Genomic DNA, 20,723 nt, shown 5'->3' on the forward strand with positions numbered 1-20,723 from the left:
AACGTGATTTTCTTTTTTGTTTTTGCAAATCTTAATCGGTGTTTTTATTGGACCAGTATTGTAGAGTGGGAGGTAAAAGATAGGTTTAAGAGAAAAGAGTTGTAAATAGCTGTTGTTTCAATGTTCTCTGTCGGACTTAAAGAATAAAATGGTTAATTTTTATTTTAAATAGTGGCTTCAGGGATAGTCCTTTGCCTCTTGAAATTTAACAGATTACAGCACGAGGTGAACGTCTGTGTGTCAGGTTTAAATTAGCAGAGGGGTTTACACAATGTCGAAACAATATATACTAAAATATTCCTTCTAAAATCAATTTTGCTTTGTCCGTATGTTATTTTGTGTGTCATGGTCAATACATCAATATACATTTAAGAGACATGTTCAAGATATTACTGTAACATAGCATGTGACCTAACAGTATAAAGATCTTACGTTGGATCTCTTGAAACATGACACTCTACAGGATGCATGCTGTTCTCTTGTAATCTAATAACTTGTAATCTAATATTGTATGCCTGAGGAATGCAATGTTTGCATATAACAGGTATATTGAATGTCTGTGGGATTCTTCAATACCCATGCCCAGTTTCTTATGTCATGGGAGATAACATAAGCATTGATGTGAAAGGTAAAACACACTACTGGAGGCAAACTTACACTACCACATTTCCCATAACTCTTTGCAAAATATTGTTTCCTGTTCTTTTACCAAAGCAGCGATACATACTATCCATTGCTTCATTCATGCTGTCATAGGTTCTGCAGGTTTTGTTGTTTCAAAGTTTAATGGTCAAAATGTTAAGATTTCTCAACTGTAAACAGTGAAAACATCGAGTAATATTATGATAGATTTTTGTTGTACCAAGCTTTGGTCCTGTCAACAGGGAGCATTTGGAGTTGTAAAACACTCTGAACAAGATATATAAATTTTGGTGCCTAAGGCAACAGGAATAATCAGGGTCCTTGTGCAACCCCACACAACTGTCCCTTCTGAGTCATAGAGATGTACAGCATAGAAACAGACCCTTTGGTCCAACCCGACCAGATATCCCAACCCAATCTACTTCCACTTGCCAGCACCCGGCCCATATCCCTCCAAACCCTTCCTATTCATATACCCATCCAAATGCCTCTTAAATGTTGCAATTGTACCAGCCTCCACCACTTCCTCTGGCAGTTCATTCTATACACGTACCACCCTCTGTGTGAAAACATTGCCCCTTAGGTCTCTTTTATATCTTTCCCCTCTCACCCTAAACCTCTCTAGTTCTGGACTGTCCCACCCCAGGGAAAAGACTTTGCCTATTTACCCTATCCGTGCCCCTCATAATTTTGTAAACCTCTATAAGGTCACCCCTCAGCCTCCGACACTCCAGGGAAAACAGCTCCAGCCTGTTCAGCCTCTCCCTATAGCTCAAATCCTCCAACCCTGGCAACATCCTTGTAAATCTCCATCAACACTTTATTGCTCCTGACTCTTGCCTCAGACCTATCTGATAGCCACTGTATTTGCTAGCCTACTTTGAATCATCATCAACTGTTTCTTTGTTCTGTAGTGGTTGTTACCAAGGGCTCCACATTTGATCGACTTGAACCCAGTGGTCCATATGTTAATGTACTCTGAAAGCACAGGAGAAAAGAACTGGAGGTGTTTCTGGTGGGGGTCCAGAACAAGGGCGTAAGCTCTTAAAATTAGAGTTACACATTCAAGGATGGTGACAGGAAGTATTTCTTCATACAGAATGGAAATCTGGATTCCATTGCTAGAAACAGTTCTGAGGTATGGTCAATTGAAAAGTTCATAACTGGGACTGTTAGTATTTGCTAGGTAAGGGCATTAAGGGACATGGAACCATGACAGTTAAATGGAGTTTAAATACATGTCAGCCTAGATTTAACCAAATAACAGTACAGGCTCAAGATGTCGAATAGGCTATTCCTTTTTATATGCCAGAGAAAGTGGTACTGTCAGTGGCCTAATAATGCAAAGCCCCAGATCTACGATCTGGGTTCAAATCCCACTAAAGCAGATGGTGAAAGTGGAAATTCAGTAAAATTTAAAATTAAATGCTAGTCTAATTGCAGCTATGTTATCATTTGTGTAAAACAACCCACTAGTTCACTAATGTCCATTTGGAAACATGTGACTCTAGACCCACAGCAATGTGGCTGGCTTTCAGAGGGCAGTTAAGAGTCATTAGGACTGGGCAACTATGCTGGCCTTCATCAGTAATGCCCGTATTCTATACAAGAATGAAGTGAAAAAATGTTCCTACTTCAATTCATCACTGAGGATAGGTACAGCAAGAATAATTAAAGTTGATGATTTAAAAATGACTGAATATTAAATCATGCTTACTTAATTGGAACTTTACTATAGAGTCTTATTGAGTAAAAGAGACACTGAGCCTAAATTGTGAGATCCAGCAGACTGTTCAATCACTTCTGTCTGCAGCTACTGATGACCTGCTTGAGATCAGTTACCTCAGCACAAACCAAGGACGGAACCTGTGATCATTCTCCGTCTCTGTAGCTCAATATCAAAGTATACATTAGGTTTAACTATTCGAGATACTGGGGACCTTGTCAAACTCTTTTTAATTTGTAAGGCAACCATACTCCACAGACATTTTGCAAAAATATTACGACAAAGTAGTTTTTTGTTCAGTTTTCAGTTTACGCAAACTGACAATTTTATCTATACAAGGACAGTAGCCCTAAGCACTGCATTAGGGATGAAATTAATCTCTTATCTTGCACAGCGAAGCTTATTGCTTTACGTATTTCCATTCTGGCCAGAGCAAAGCTTTTCTATTATACCTTTTACGTTCCAGATTTTGAACTGCAGCAATAAAGTGGACTCTTATCTTAGGCAGGCTCAGCATTATTGCTCACTTATAACACTTCTAGTAATGCTATTCCAAACATAATCTCGCCTGCTTTGCACATCATCCTGGTGAACTGATAACCCTAATTTTAAAACATGTGGCAAACACAGCATCATCTCCTTATAAAGGAAAGGAAAAATAAGCAACCAAGCCTTGTCCAGACCTGCTTTAGACTTATGGTGTTTTATGCTGTACAAGGAAGCCATTTGCTCCTTTATCCCCATGCAAGCTCATTGAAAGAGCTCCCCAAATAGTTTAATTCACCTGCTTTTACCCCATTGACTTGCCAATTATTCTTCTCCAAACATTCCCTCTTCAAAAATTACCAATGGATCTATTTTTTTCCACCTTTTTGCGTAATGTAGTCCAGATCAGAAAAAATCACTTTCCTTTCATTTTTTTCTCATGGCCGCATTGTCTTAGAACAATTTCTGACAACCTGTCTTTAGATAATATTCAAGAGGAAGCTGGACGTGGCCAGGCATCAAGGGAGATGGAGAGGAAGTAGGAATGAAAGATTGAAATTGCATGATCAGCCATGATCCTACTGAATGGGGGAGCAGGCTCAAAGGGCTGAATGGCCTACTCCTGTACCTATTTTCTCTGTTTCATGACGTTGCCAAGCTCTGGCTCCACACAAATTATGCCAAACTTCATTTTCTTAAGATGAAACAGCATTAATATTGGTTTATGTGGCTTTGTGGAAGGGAATACTGGGGATGGGATGGATGGGGGCACTAATTCAGATAAGATTTGAAATCCCTTGAAACCAAGAAAAGTTCCTAGACTTTTCAGTCTGATCCAGATGTTTGGATGATTGACAGCGGCAGTGTGGAATTGAGATGGCACAATAAAGAGTCATTAATTTAGATATTTAACCTATGCCATGGACTGATATGTAACAATAGACATTTCTGTTGGGGAAGTTCTACTTTGGCATTTAGGTCTTTATGAATAAAGGGAAGTTTTAAACTATCAGATAATCTATTAACATTAGAGCATCTTCACCTATTCCCCTCATCATTTACTGTCCACTTTAAAACATACCTCCCCACTCTAGTTTCCTGTTCCCTCTTTTGATATCTCTTTCTTTGGCTTTTGTATAAACCTTTGTTAAGTTGGGTCCCTATGAAGCATCTTGGGACATGTTAACATGCGAAAGGTGCTATATAAATACAACCTGTTGTCAACCTCCTCCCAAAGAAAGATAGAGGACTATTCTTATATAATTTCCACACACACGTTTTAGGGGAGGAAGGAGAGAACAGATCCTACAATTCAAACATTCACCCCACCTCCCCTTTATTTTAATCCTTTTGTTTCCTCTTGCACTCCAATGTCTTTTATTTGCTTCCTGGAGAGAATCCTACTGAACTGCATCTGGTTCATGTAGACTTCAGTTACTGTAAGGAATAGTATGCAAGACTGAAAGGGTTATAAACTACATAAAAAGGAAGCTTACAACACTAACCTAAATATAGCTTGGGAACAGTCAGGGATGATACTTAACACACAGAGACATATACCAGGTACTGGTAGCACTCTGTTCAACATGGAGGTTAAGATAAATGCAGAGAGGGTTTCATTTCAAAGCTTTAACTGCGTGTGCATTTAAGCCTGGGCCACCATTACAGATCAAAATTCTAATCGGCATACAGCAAGGAAGTAAGGATTCCACGGGAGGAGAATTGGGGCTGGGAGGAGGAGGAGTTGTGGAGCCTGGCCAGAATGGAAGTTCAAAAGCAAAATATTTGGGCATTAAATGAAAAAGTCTTGTAGCTTTGAGACTGGAAACCTACTTAAGATTCTGTGCATTGAGAAATTTCGGTTCAAGTCACACTCTTGAATCAGTGTGTAATGTAAGACATCCTTTGACGAATATTGGTAGGACTGGAAAGTATACAGATAAAAAGGTAACCCCTACTGGAATTGTTTTTAAAACTAAATGCTGATTTAAGAACCAGAATCACTTAAGCTATCCGTTTATTCGGCATGTCAATCAGCTAGTTGCTACCTTGCAAGATTTTTCAAAGTTGATTGGATGACTAACAACCTCATAAGGCTAATTTTGAAAGGTTCTGGATTAGTGGTGCTGGAAGAGCACGCAGTTCAGGCAGCATCCAAGGAGCTTCGAAATCGACGTTTCGGGCAGAAGCCCTTCATCACCTAACCTGTGTGAGCCTGAATATAACAAATTGTTTCCAGACCAAAGTTTTCCCCACTGCCCTGCTTTGTACAGTCTCCAAACTACTACTTCTGCTGCCACCTTGAGTTCTTCAATACAACAGCACATTCATGAATATACTTTCTGCCTTTCACTTCCTGCACTTTTCATTTCCTGGGTCAGGATCATTGGATTAACCCTTTCACTCCCGTTCTTTTTCTTTGGTAACATAGACGCAAATTTTCCAGTCTAGAATTTCTTCAGAGCCTGTCTTTGCATTATACACATGATCCTTAGTCAATGCTTGGAATACTTAGCAAGTTACATTCATTCTTGACAAGATTGCAAATACCTTTTGTTTGGAGAATTGCAAATGTACAATAGTGTACTAGCTGACGTTATGTCATCGTGTGAGCTGTGCCTCTGCTATATCTTGCTTTCACTTCAGTTTTATCAGCTATTAAACAGATAATTTGAAATGTGATATTGTAACTGTGAAGCTGAGATTGCCTGAATTTTCAAAGCTGTAAGAGACTCGACTAATGTAAAAATACAGCAACAAAGAAATCAAACAGCAGTCGGGACCATCTTTGGTGTGCTGGATGAGTCAGGATGGCTGTGATGTTTCCACTCTTTGCTGCTGTGGAAATGAAGGCAGCTATACAATAGAATTGGAATCTGTTCCATCAAAATGAGAAACTGTTAAATAGCTATTGAGTAGCAATCCTAATGTCAGCTGGGGAAAGAGAGGGCTACAAGTTGTGTTGCAACCTAAACCTGGAGCAGAGAAGCCAAGCAGGAGAGATTTTAAAGGCTTTGAAGAAATGCTTTGAACCTTTTAATTAATGTTACTTTTAAATGTGTGTGTTAAATATCAGAACTCAAGGGAAGAGGGGATCTATTGATCAGCATGTGACTACACTGATACATGTGGCTGAATCGTGAGACTTAGAAGAGCTGAAAACCATCTTCCATTTGGAATCTCTTATGACTAAGACAATCCTGCCATCAGGGCACTTTTGTTCAGGAGGAGAAAACTATCAACATGTGCAGAAGCTCTGAGGTTGTCAATCATTATGCTACAGAACAGATGAGAATTTACATTAATGTTGAGACACTGTCCAGACCAAACATGAACAACACATTTGGAAAAAGAAAGAAACGCTTGCAGAATAGCCAAAGGAAGGACCAAAGTCAGAGTACAAGATTGTGGAGGTCATGCCCAGCATCGGGTTACTGTGCCCTAACTGCAGGAAGCAGAGCTATTTTGCATTTTACCATGAAAAAGGACAAAATGATGCCCCCTGGAGAAATGTCAGCTGATAATTCTGATGAAGTGTTCTACACCATTCAACAGGTTGGTATTGTCAGGGTCTAAAGGTGACAGCTGATTTGTGAATGTTCGAATGATGATGCAGAAGACAAGCTACAAATAAATTGTCCGATACCAGTGTTTCATGTGTTATTAAGAATGTCAAAGAACCATATGGAATGGCTCAAGAAGATGACCCAAAGTGAAGGACTAACAGGTAGGGTTGATGCTATAACAATGGAACAATACTCATTCCAAGAGGATAAATGAAGTTAGACCCCAATGCTTTGGGAAGAATGAAGACCTGGAGTGCCAGAGAATAGACATTAATGAAAATCCAATTCAGCTGGAGTGAGTCTAAAGGTTGGATTGGTAACCCTACGTGTGCTGAAAGAGGTTTGTCGTGTTCCATAGTTCACTAATCCATTGACTGCTGAATAAATTGGAAATGATTACAAAAAGCATTTTTACAGGTCTTGTATATCTTCCTGCTGAACATTGTTTCAAAGTAGAGGAATGCAGGATTAACTGAGCATCTGCCAAGGAGAACTCCAGTTGACCTCAAAGCCCTGAAAGACAAGGAAGAAGAACTGGCAACCCCATCAACCCAGGGCTAGAATTTGTTCTTTGAGGAAATGGTGGCTCAAGATAAAGAGATGAAGTAGTCATCACAGAACAGAAGCACAAAGCATAAGAAAGAAGAGAACCAGAAGAAAAATATGCCATCGAAGATGCCCGAAGTTGAGGGCAGAGGTCACGTACTAATAGTGAAGGAACATCACCTAGATCCTAACGAGGTGAGGGTTTTAACAGAGATGCAGCAACCAGTGATGTGAAAACAATGCAATGACTTGATGGATTTGAGAATCATCTCGCAAAACTCTTGTCTAATTTGTCAGTGTGAACATTTCCACATGCTCTGGCAGCCATCAATCCAGCACAGTCAATGAATCTGAATGACAAGCACTTGCTTTGATACATTTTCTGAAAGTGGTACATTTTGCAATAAAAGCATTTGGTTTTAATAGCTAGACATAGTTGCATCGGTGAGGTTTCTTTATTCCACAGCATGAACACGGACCTTTCGTGTCTGGGTTCTGTGTCCTACCAGTGAATTAGGTTACCATGTATGTCTTTGTGGTTCCGTACCTTAAAAACTGAATGGATTCCAAGGTTGATCCCCACTTTGGATTCCAAAGAGACAACAAAGAGGTGATTGAGGGTGTCAGCAGATGAGTCACAACTCCTAGGGAGTGTTGCTGAACAAAGAGACCTTGGAGTGCAGGTTCATAGCTCCTTGAAAGTGGAGTCGCAGGTAGATAGGATAGTGAAGGTGGTGTTTGGTATACTTTCCTTTATTGGTCAAGAGTATTGAATACTGGAGTTGGGAGGTCATGTTGCGGCTGTACAGGACATTGGTTAGGCCACTGTTGGAATATTGTGTGCAATTCTGGTCTCCTTCCTATCGGAAGGATGGTGTGAAACTTGAAAGGGTTCAGAAAAGATTTACAAGGATGTTGCCAGGGTTGGAGGATCTGAGCTATAGGGAGAGGCTGAAAAAGCTGGGGCTGTTTTCCCTGGAGAGTTGGAGGCTGAGGAGTGACCTTATAGAGGTTTTCAAACTTATGAGGGGCATGGATAGGATAAATAGACAAGGTCTTTTCCCTGGGGTCGGGGAGTCCCGAACTAGAGGGCATAGGTTTAGGGTGAGAGGGGAAAGATATAAAAGAGACCTAAGGGGCAACTTTTTCACGCAGAGGGTGGTACGTGTATGGAATGAGCTGCCAGAGGATGTGGTGGAGGCTGGTACAATTGCAACATTTAAGAAGCATTTGGATGGGTATATGAATAGGAAGGGTTTGGAGGGATATGGGCAGGGTGCTGGCAGGTAGGACTAGATTGGGTTGGGATATCTGGTCGGCATGGACGGGTTGGACCAAAGGGTCTGTTTCCATGCTGTACATCTCTATGACTATAGATGTTCTTAGGGATGACATGGATGTGTGTTTGGAAGCTCATTCTGGAATAAACATGACACCAACGTTGTGAATTGTTCAATTCAATCTCAGTCAGCTGCTGCGGAGTGAGATGGAGCTAGTAACACTCTGGAACAGAAGTGGAGACTGACAACAAAGTCTTTGGTCTTTCCCACATTTAAATGAAGGAAATTTCTGCTCTTCCTGTGCTGCATTTCAGACAGTCTGACAATTTAGCAACAATTGAAGAGCTGAGAGGGAAAATGGTGAGGTAGAATTAAGTGTGAACATGTAAAAACCAAAGCTGTGCTTTTCAGTGATATTGCCAAAAAGTATGAGATGGTTAAGAAATAGGAAGAATTCAAGAATTGATCTGTGGGGACAGCTGTGGAGTGAAACCACTGTAAGTGATTATCTAGCTATGAATGGTACCAGGTGGAGTGCAATCCCCCCCCTTGATAACAATGAACAGGCATTGGAGAATGGTGGGATTGAAACATGAAATCCGGGGAAAGGTGCACTTGGATTTAGAAGGCAAAAACATTTCAAAGGACTCTGATGAAGGCTGGTGGAATGGGCTATTAGTTTGCAAGGGCTTCAGGGTGAAAGCTACACTTTTTTTTGTAGGAGTGATGAACAGTTTCTGAAAAGGCAGCTATTAAACTGTCCTGGCATACACGGGGATCAAGATGGGAAATTCAGTTTATTGGGAATGGAATCAAGAAAGCAAGGGGTGGGTGTGAACAAGATGAGCTTGGCGAGGATACAAGGAATTATAGGAAAGAAATCAATAAAAAATGCGAGCTCAGGACATCAGGAAAAGGAGATCACCACAAGTGGGGTGGGGATGGAGAAAGTAGGGCATATGGTTGCCAACTTTGTTTTTGATATAATCCTGACTGTGTCATCACATCTCCTACTTGCAGGAACCGTCCACCACGTGCCACTGATTTCACAAAGTGTCCATTTTCACAATGCACCAACTTCCTGCACCACGTATCCCTCATTAACTGATTGGATGATGCTTGACTCTTAGTCAAACAGTCCTTTTTCCCCAGTGTGCCATATTTTTATATTAATAGCCAACAGGGTTCAACGTTTTGCAACAAATACTCATTTATGTTTAAAGCTCCTGGGCTCTATCCCCAGGTTAGTTTCTCCCCTTCTGACAGTTTTATTCTTTCTCAAGATTTATCCTGAATCCCCAGAGTTTTGGGGGCGTAACTAATAGGCATTTGCAGAACAGTGCAGGAGTCTGCCAAACGTGTCTTCAAAGACTAACTATGTGGTGATAGACATTGTCGTGCACATTAATGCAAAACAGGAGGCATTGCACGGAATTGCCATCAATGCGGCTGGATATTGGGTGAGGTTCACAGAAGGCAGTCAACATGAAACAATCCAAGACAAATTTCTATCCCTTTAGGATCCTCAACTATCCTCAATTCTGGGTAAAATCATAAAGCTTGTGTTAAGTATTGTATACGTATGAAGTAAGGTTAAATGAACAACACCAACATTAATCTCATCCTTTTCACCCAAGTCCTAAACTAAGAACCATCCTGGTTTAAAACAAAGAAAGCCTGAGGTATAATGCCCTAATTTGGTTCAATATCTTTTCATTACATTTCTTTCATAATTATTTGGGTTATTGAGTTACTGTTATGTTGAGTATGTGTGTTACTGTTCACTGTTCAAATTATGTTTGGAGCTTTTCAAGCTTTAGTGTAACATAAACCTTCGACATAAAGAGGGAGAGAAAAAAAGCAGCAGAGACAGGGACAAGTACAACTCCGAACCATTACATTATCTTTTAAATAATTTATCACAAGCCCAGTTTACGTTTCTAGCTCCGTAGCCCTTTGGGATTCTAAATATTTAAACAGTGGGGTTTCTGGACCTCAATAATAATATGTTTCAGGATTTCTACACTTTCAAAATCCATTGGCAGCTGACACATCAGTTATCAATTTTTAGGCTTGAAATGATTTTAAACCACACTTTTGAATAAAAAGTCATTTTAAAAAAAATCATCTCCTTATGGATTGTAAATAATTTTAACACCAAGTGATTGTTGGGCGTCCAGCAGTTGCCAATGTAAACCATAAGGTGTATGCCCAGAAATGATTGCGAGTGAACACAATAGTGTACCTTGAGCCAAGTTTAGTTTCCTGAGTTACAAAGTGAGCATTGCTATAATGAAAATTTTGGCTGGCTCACAATTGCCAGTCTATAATAAATGTTTATTTATACTGATAGGAAAGGATGGCAATTTAGATAGAGCAATATTTCTTTGCAGCCGGTTTGCACCATGACCTCCTAAAAGCACAAAATGGAAAGCAGGCATGCTACATTGTGAAAAGCTGGATTTCCCCGTGGGATGGCTAGCAATGTGGAAGTATTGCTAGTCAATATCCATCTTCTTATAGTGGCTACGCAATTTGCCAGAGAAATAACTTGCAAATTTGTTTCATTTTTCCATCTAAGGGTGTTAGTTGGGATTTGTGGATGAAATGCGCTGCCATAACCAGGGAAAATATTCCCCATTTATTATCAGAGATTTACATGGTAGCTAGTGCTGTCTTTTTTATTCTTACATTATGTGGACAAGTTGGATTCATTGGATTTGTATTCCCTTCAATATAGCAGTTTAGTGGTTGCTCCATTTGAGATGTTTTGAGATGACTAAAGGAGCAGGTATGATGGATAGAGAGAAACTACATGCTTTTTTGGGGATGCAAAAACGTTAGGACATAAACCTAAAGTTAGAGCAAGGCTGTTCTGGGGTATTGTTCAGAATCTTTTCTTTCTACAATGGATAATGGATGTTTGGAACTCTTATTCCCAAAACTGTTGCTGCCAGGTAATTTAAAATTACAAAACCAAGACTGATAAGATTCTTGATATGCACGGGTATTAAGGGTTACAGATCAAGACTGGAAGATAGAGTTAAGATGCAGGTTTACATTGTGTATTTGAGTACCAGAATATGCTTCGCCCACGACTGCTACTACAAATGATTTCAAGAGGAAAATGGAACGCCAACAATGGAACTGTTTATGTACTTTCTCTTTTGTGTTCTTCATAAAATATATTTGTGAGAGGTAAGTACCCGGGATTGAGACTCTGCTCCAGTGCACTAGCACCCATAGTGTACAGCAGAGCAGAAAGACAGTGATTCAACCCTTATTTCTGACAGAAAGCTCCTATATCCTCAGCCATGTGCTTAATTAGGGCTCCAACCCTCCAGGATTGTCCTGGACCCATCAGGAATTAAAGATTCGTCTCTCAGGATGTGAGCAACCTGGAAGAATAATCCCAGTTGCGTCAATAAGAGAAACATTCAGAGAAACAGTCATGTCAGTCTAATTTTACACTCCTCCTTATAGTCAATGAGACAATAGCATTGACTGAGGCCTAGTCCTTTCATCTGGGGAAACATGACAGTGGGAGAAAGATAAAATGCAGCAATTAATTTGAACATTTATGTTACCAATTTGTACAAGTTGCTAATTTATGATACAGTGAGCAACTGTGCCATTTTCCTATTAATATGTGCAGAATGAAGGAAAGAATTTGCATTTATGCAAGCTGCTCATTCTCAAATTGGCAACATAGAGATCTTTTACAGAGAGATGGCAGATACAGCAAGATTTGCAGGAAGTACATGAATTTTTTAAAAAAAATCAAATGTAAACACCAAAAGTAAAAGGAATGCATATTCTCAATTCTTTCCAAAGAGTTAAAGGCAAGATATCAATTAATTTTCAACATACATTTGCCATTTCCCAGACCTCATTTGTTTTCAAATATCAGAGAAGTCAACCATTTCATTGTTAGGAATGAGATTTCTCCAATATGAAAGGAAGGATAGCCCACCCCCACTGCACTCTAGCTCTGAGAAGTAGCAGTCCTTTAACATTAGAACCCTCTCTACAGTATTTACATGATGACCAGCATCGCAACAGCATGCTGCTTGAAAAGCTGCTGAAATTTTGCTATTTTGTGATCTGACAGCTGACAACATCTATCAGTCTTTAATCTTAATCCTTTGCCCCGTTACTATTTTTCTTTAAAAAAGACATATAATATTGCCACTTTCCTTTACAACACCATCGCAGATTAAGTTATCGGTAGCAATGAGCCACACCAGAAATCACATCCATATCCCCCAACACCTCTGTGACCCTACTCAGTTCTGAGAGAGTCAAAAAAAAAATTCTCCCCCAAATCACTTACTATTGTGCTTTCATCATCACAACTGTCGAGCCTTTGACCCTCGATTCACATTTCTGCATCTACCAATCTACTCATCCTCACTCTCACCTCCATCATTAATGCCCTAGTCCTCATAAAAACCATTGCTCTCTCCGTCAACCTGCCTATTCCCCCAATACAACCATGTTTCTGCACCTGAGGTTGCAGTTTGTTGACTTGGTAGGATATGGTTTTTGCTGACTAGACCATTTGCAGTACTATTGTGTCCTACTTTTCAAAGTTGTATAACCTTACATTTGCATCTGCCCAGTGCTCTAAATACAGTTCATCCAAAAACCTTCCCAAATTTTCTTCTGCCGTGGATTGTGCCTATCATCCAGTTACTACATTCTAGATTGTCAGATGCAGATGGCACTAGCAGACTGAACAAATTCATCATGATTGCTGTCAGGATACTGGACATCAGCAAGCTTTGATGCAGTGCAGAGGGTTGCATGTCACCATAACCACAGAGGGAGTGGAATGTTTTTCTGCCTGCGATACATATGGGACTAGCAAACTGATATGTGCCGTCAGTGGCACCCTGCACTGTGGAGAAACCCAAATCATTACTAAGCTCAATACTTGCTTCACCAACCTGCCAAGAGAGAATTAAACATGTTTGGCTGTCTTGGAAGATGTGACATATGCGACAGTGACTATGAATATCAAATGCTCCAGCGTCATAAATATTAGACATTGGGTACTAATACATCCAGAAGAAGTCAGATGCATAAAAGCTCATGACCACAGTCATTTTCCCCAACAATTACAATTGCTACATTCACTCCACTCTGAGGATGCACTTCTGGCTGCAGCTGCTCTTGGATTGCTGTGAGCACTTCCTTCATCAAACAGAAACATTGGACATTGCTGATACTGAGACATGAGAATTATCATCTAAAGTCCCTGGTGGACCTCCCACTGGGAGTCCTTTACCTCCTCCTCCTCCTCCTCCTCCTCAGAGCAGCTCATCCTGGGGATAGAAACAACCATACCCATATCTGGGAGGAAATGTTTTGTTGAGAAGCGTTAAAGTTAGGACCAAGGTCTCCTGCACATCTCACCACTCCCTGTAGATATCAAAAACTTCAATTATCAGTGCAAACTTCTACAAACTCAGCACAGCCAACAGAAATCAATCAGGAACTAAACTGATAAATATTTGCTGAACCCTATATCTAGCACTTGTGAGAGATCTTTTCCTATTCCTGTGCAAAGATGGCACCAATGTTATTAATTGTCTACTCTGTGTACTTTCACCACATGCCCCCAGGTGTCATGCTAATGCCCTACATAATATGGTGTTCCATCACAAGTATGCATGCTGGTACCATCTTGCAACAAAAGCAGCATCTGTTAGGTCAAAAAAGACACTGTAAACTGAATTTTGTGAACTGTCTATGCAGTTTTAAAAATATTTCTTCATTTTTAATTCATCACATTCAAACAATCTTACAGACAGAGGAAAACTGGTTTGTTTATTTGTTATTTAATAGGGGTCAGTAGAAATGGTTTGTCCTGTTTGAGGAGACAGTGCTAAATTAGTGTCCTAAAGCAATTATGCCACTTTCTAAGATTGATTAAAATGAGCTGCATTGTTTGTGCCATTGCTACAGAGAGATGATTATAAATGGTTTCAATTTTTCTCCAATAAAGGATCCCACGTCCATAATGCAGAAAACAAATAATGATCATTGAAGGAAGCAAGAATGATAATGAACTTCAGTTATGTTGTTGAGTAACTGGTCAGTATTTACAGACACAAAGATGGATAGACATTGCCACAGCATAGGTTTTCCAATAAATTTTAAGAGAAGTATTATATGTCATTAAAGTGACCAGTATGGTTACATCAGAAGTCATTACAATTAAATACTTGTTTTATCTTGAACGCTGTAGACATCAAAATTCTCAGATATAGACTTTCAACAGTCAAAGGCTTCGGTTTCATCAGTTTGGTTAAATGAGTCTCGTCTCCTTCTCTGTTTCACCCCCTCCTATCTCCCTCACATGCCCACATACGCTGTCCTTACAGGCATTTATTATAATTTTTTTTGAAGTCTGTGTTATAATCAGGTACATCGTTAGCTGACTCAGGTCATTTGCAACTTCATATAACCTTAATGACTAAAGTTAATGGAGCATAAAAGTGAGAATGATGGAAATCATGCATCAAGTATTCATGCAGTTCACAAGAACTAAAATTACGTCAAGCCTAGGGTGTTGACAGAAATGGTGATAATGGAGAGTCCTAGAAACATTTGGATAAAAGGTAAGGCACTCACAAGTCTCGATATGTCCTTGTAGCTGAAGAATTTGTGGAGCAGGCATCGTTAGAATCACTGCATCAAACATTTCTGAAGGAGCTGAATTGCTGCAGACCTCCAACTTGCCTTCTTTCAGGTTGATGTGGGTAACATGTCGATTATAGTACACTTCTGTTCATGTGTTGTTTGCCATAGTAATAGAAACAGTGCATAATGAGAGAAAAGAAGGTATAGAAAAATAAGTATTGCAACATGAAACTACATATTCGTTTATACTTTCAAACAAATGTTATATTTTAAATAAAACTTTCCTTTAAAAAAGTGGAAGATAATACTTCCTTACCCTATACCTTTCCTACCTATCTCCCTTCCTAACTTCTTTATCATCTCTTATGTTTCTCTCCTAGCTTCAGTGCCACTGAATCAAAACCCTGAAATTTCCTCCCTAAAGGCATTGTGGGTCAGATCACAGCAGGTGGACTGCAGTGGTTCCAGAAGGCAGCTCACCACCAACTTCACAAGGATCAAGCAATAAATGCTGGCCAGCCAGTTATCACTCGTGTCCCACAAAATGAATAAATTTTTTTAAAAACATTTCATGTCAGAGATCCATGAAATCCTTACAGCACAGTAATAAGCCATTTTACCCATCCTATCTGCACTGGTCCTCTGCAGGAGTGATCCACCTGATGCTAATTCCCTTCCCTTATCCTTGTGACCAAAGATAATTTGCCTTTTCAGATAATGAATCAATTTACATAATTGGATATACTTCCAGGAGTACATGGTGGCTTCTGGCATCTTCCCATTTGGATATCCAGCAAGTGAATGTTAAAATGCTATCCACTCATGAAGATGTCCCAGTTGATCTTATCTGTGTTTGATGCCCTCTATCAGCACGTACAGCAGGCACTCAATTATAACTAGGCAGAACATTTACTGCCCTCCCTTGTGACATGTTTGGTTTCAGGGGCATTTAATCAGGTTGAGGATGGCAATAAGCTCTGTGATGAGAACGGCCATGGGTGGTCTTCCAGGCCCATTCCCAATTTTGGTCCTTAAGTGGGTAATTAATGTCTACTTAAGCATTTCCTCCAGCCATCAGGGGACGGGAAGCTTCTTTCCCAGCCACCGATTACTGACCCTCCTTCAACAGCTGAACACCACCTTCTCAAGGGCACTTGAGAGTGAGCAATAATGCTGACCCAGCGAGCAACGCCCACATTCCTTGAGTGAATTAAAAACCCTTCCTGCCCTGCCATCTCCATCCCATGATCCTTTACAATACCCACCCACTTGTGACCTGCAGTCCAGCAACAATCCCAGGCCGTGGGTGGGTGCATCATTAGCTGCTACTATCTCCTTGCTGGCACTCCCAATGAACAGAGCTGGCAGCGTCTGATTGGCTGATAGTTTTGGTAAGTGCAACCTCTGCCCTGGTGATTGAATCTGGGAACGGTGCAGCTCTGATCTTCCTGAGTAGCATGTAATGGAGTGGCTCTTCTCTAAAGAAGGCCATGTGGGTCTCTTGCTGGCTGGCGGTTGAGACGTCCATCACCTTCATTAAGTACCAACCCAGGAGTGAAAATATTCCTTTTCTTCTCTTCTCTCAGCCAATGTAATAACCACAATAAGTGAGGTGAGCTGACCTAGCCAAACCTACTCTGCCTCACCTGGGCAGTTCTCTAAACACTGCAATTGTTTTCCATCAAATAAGTTACTTGACACACGACTTGTCCTAGATTTTGACCTCCTACACTGGGGAAACCAAACACAGATTGGATGACCACTTTGAAGAACATCCCCTTAGACCCCGACTCATCGGTCACATTAAATCTTTTCCTCAGTGCCACTTTGGCATTTCTGTCCTTGCCCTCCTATACCCTTGCAATGAATCACAACATAATGCACAGTTTACAGCACCTTATCTCTTGATACGGAACTTTATAGCTTTCTCAACTTAACATTAAGTTCAACAATTTCCAATCAAAGTTTTTGCCTTCACTTTTTCAGAAAGCAGTTGTTAGTGATTCTGCTTTTCCAGTTTACACCTTCTCTCAATCCATCTTTCATTTATTTACTTATACAGTCATCGAATCATACGCACAGAAACAGAGCCTTCAGTCCAACCAGTCCACACCAACCATTATCCCAAACTAAACTAGTCCCACCTTTCTGCACTTGGCCCATATCCCTCCAAATATTTATCACACATGTACTTATCTAAATGTCTTTTAAAAGTTGTAACTGTACCTGCATTCACCACTTCCTCTGGAAGTTCATTCCACACACAATCCACTCTGTGCAAAAAAAATTACTCCTCTTTTTTTTTAAATCTTTCTCCTCTCACTTTAAAAATATGCCCCCAGTCATTAAATCCCCCACCCTAGGGAAAAGTCACATGCCATTTACCTATCTATACCCCGTATTATTTTATAAACTTCTATCACGTCACCTCTCAACCTCCTATGCTCCAGCGAAAGAAGTCCTAGCCTATCCAGATTCTTCTTATAACTCAAATCATTCCCGGCAACATCCAGGTCAATCTCTTCTGAACCCTTTCCAGCTTAATAAATTCCTTTTGCCTTTGTCATCTGCTTTTCCCTTGCGCTGTCATCATCTTTTCCATTTAATTCCTTCCTCTTTGCATCCTGGCACAGAAATTTCCGTTTGTTCTTCCCTTTTTCAGCTTCTGCATTTACTTAAAACTGGTACATCTTTAACATTTTCCAGTTCTGTTGAAAGATTATGGACATGAAAGGCTAACTCTGTTTCTTTTCCCATCAATGCTGTCAGAGAGACTGGTTTTTCCAGCATCCTTTGCTTTTATAACACACATGTATTCATCTGACCTGAGTACCAGTTGATATAATGCACATTCCTTCACTGCAAATTGGCTTTAATGCGTTTGAAGAATTTAGACAGTTATTTGTAGAACACACACTTTCCTTACCTTATTGGTTAGAATGCAATTCTGGGCCAGTAGTTTAACTTGCAATGCAAGATCGCACGAGAATGGAACGATTGCGTTATATCAGAACCAACTATATTATAAACTTTAAGGCCATATTTCGTTGACTTGTGCACTTACACATGGATGTTACAGTTCAGCATTGTTTGCCATTGTCTACAGTAATTGGGAATGTTGAACATTAAGCCTACAAGAAAAATCCTAAATCTCTTTCAATTTCTTTTTTGATATGACCACTTTTTTCTTTTCACTTGAAAGACTTCACATCTATCTGTGTTAAAATTACTTTTCTGCTCTGTAATTTAGCAACATTTTAAAGGTTTACTCAACTAAATTACACACACGTTTTGTTATTCAAATACTTCTCCATTCTCCTTTGCTCAAAATGTTAAGATTGTAACAAGACAATCTCTCATATGTAATTCAGCTGACCTATTAACTAACCTTTTGTAGTTACTGGCTTGGGACAGTGTAAGCTTTGACCTGCTGTTTTTTGGTCACAATATCTCTTACTGCTCGCACTTTAAGCTAGAGCCAGGATTTGAATCCATAATTTTTTTCACAGGACTTGCATGACTTGCGCTGCCCCATGGTCTAATATCAACACAAAATAACTGACCATTTTCAAGATTCTCTTTCCAGTGTAATAGTTTCTCCGCTACATCACTGATCTGTTGTCCTTGCAGAGAAGGCAAACGTAAAACAGATACTTCAAAAGCAAACAATGCTCTTTATCCATATGCAAACATTGCTCAGTTTGGGTGGTCAAGATCGCAATTTTAATGCATTAATCCTCAAATTCTAAATTCAGCAAATTATTTGCTGATAATATCTGAAAATTGTTCCAATCTCTTCACTGACATTTTTGTGATACTGATATAACAGAATCATCTGGAATCCTCTTGGACTTATTAAGAATCAGACTGGGGTGTGAAGTTGCAAGGAACAAAGCTTAACATAATTGATTAAAGACAGCTTGGTTTGGTGAAAATTTATTAGAATTTTTTTCGAAGGTAACAAGCAGGGTATGCAAAGGAAAAGCAATAGAAGCAATGTATTTGGATGTCAAAAAGTCAACTGATAAGGTACTTCACATAAGGCTACTTAAACAGACAAGAACCTGTGTGTTTGGACATTAAATTAGCACAGGTAGTGGATCAGCTAACTAAACAAGAAAACAGATTTGGGATAAGGGTTTTTTTTGAGGATGGCAACCTGTAACTGGTGTAACAGCCACAGGGTTCACTCCTGGGGCCACAATTATTTACAATTTATATTAATGGCTTGGAGGGAGCAACAAACTTTGGCCAAGTTTACGTGTGCGCTGAAAAGGTGGAAAGGCAAGTAGTAAGAACACAAAGAGTCTACAGAGGGGTAAAGACAGGTTAAGTGGGTGAGCCAAAACTTGACAAATGGAATAAAATGTGGAAAAAATGTGAGGTCATGCACTTTGGTGGGAAGAATAGAAAGCTGAGTGTTATTTAAATGGAGAAAGATTGCAGAAAGCTGCGGCACAGAGGGATCTTGGAATTCTCACTTCAGAATCACAAAAAGCTAGCATCTCGGTTCAACAGGTAATAAGGAAGACAAATGGAATGTTGGCCTTTATTTCAGATGGAATGGAACTTAAAAATAGGGAGGTCTTGCCAAAGCTATACATACCGCTATTTAGACTGCAGCTAGAATATTCTGGATGGTTTTGGTCTCCTTATATAAGAAAAGATATATTGGCAGTGGAGACAATCGAGAGAAGGCTGGATCGGGCTGATTCTGAATATGGAGAGATTTGTTTATGAGGTGAGGTTGAGCAGATTACACATTAGAGTTGAGAAGAGAGAAGACATTATTAAAACATATAAGATTCATTGAGAGCTTAACAGAGTAAATGTAGAGAGGTTGTTTCTCCTCGAGGGAGAATTCAAGACCAGAGGACATGGTCTCAGAATAAGGGGTCTCTCAGCTAGGACAACGATGAAAAGGAATGGTAGTGAACCTGTTGGTATCTTTATCTCAAAGGGCTGTAGAAGTTGGGTCATTAAGTATATTCAAGACTAAAGTATAGATTTTTAATCAGTAAAGGAATTAAGAATTATGGAGATAAGGCAAGAAAATTGTGTTAAGGACTTTCAGATCAGCCATGATCTTAGTGAATGATGGCAGTGATTCGATGGATGGAATGGCCTACTTCTGCCCTTATGTCTTATGGCTTTATGGTCTTATGAGTGTTCTGATTTATTTAAAATACCAAATGTTGTAACACTGCTAGCATATGGTTTTACAAACTAAGAAAAAAGGGAATTAGTAAAATGAATATGAAAACTGATTTCACCATACAGTACCTGAGTCTGCGAGATAATGTTTGACAATAGAAGAAATCCCTTGAGGGGCCACATAGTTATGGACTCCCTTTTCTTTTTCTACCATTCCTTCAATAGGACTGAGCAATGGTTGCAAAATGCCACGTGATAACAATTCGTCATAAAAACTAGAAAAAAAACACACAAACAACTATTACATACTCAGCATGCACACATGGTGAGTTTCCAATTACAGTGTAGCAAGCTGATGTATCTGCCTTGCGTTATTACTAATGAGCAACCAGAGGTTATCTTTAGCTAACCTCCAGACCCCACATCATATCCATTCCCAATATGCTTACTCTATCAACCATGTATCACTCCCTTCCACCCATACCTCATCCCTTCTGCTTCTGAAATGTTCATCCTCTCACATCTATGTTTGATGTCTGGAATGCTCTTGCTTCAGCAAGCCTCCCATCCTCAAGAAACTCACTCTGCTTTCTACGTTTTGGCTCAATTGCCTATTGCCTCTCCTTCTTTTCACCCATACCTTGTTTTTGCACATCTACCTTGGTTCTCACTGAA

The 20,723-nt window shown here is 39.8% G+C and overlaps 1 protein-coding gene across 7 annotated transcripts in view; it reads right to left on the reverse strand.

Annotated features, from left to right (window-relative positions):
- rnls (renalase, FAD-dependent amine oxidase) overlaps positions 1–20,723 on the reverse strand; it is a 160,886-nt gene that overhangs the window by 122,522 nt on the left and 17,641 nt on the right. For all 7 annotated transcript variants that reach the window (XM_043712402.1, XM_043712401.1, XM_043712399.1 and 4 more), the window contains exons 3-4: positions 20,178–20,323; positions 14,886–15,038 (exon numbers count right to left, since the gene is read on the reverse strand). In XM_043712402.1, the coding sequence (XP_043568337.1) occupies positions 14,886–15,038; positions 20,178–20,323 (299 nt within the window). The remainder of the gene's footprint in view (positions 1–14,885; positions 15,039–20,177; positions 20,324–20,723) is intronic.

The sequence above is a fragment of the Chiloscyllium plagiosum genome, chromosome 22 (assembly GCF_004010195.1).
Source record: "Chiloscyllium plagiosum isolate BGI_BamShark_2017 chromosome 22, ASM401019v2, whole genome shotgun sequence".
Lineage (NCBI taxonomy): Eukaryota > Metazoa > Chordata > Chondrichthyes > Orectolobiformes > Hemiscylliidae > Chiloscyllium > Chiloscyllium plagiosum.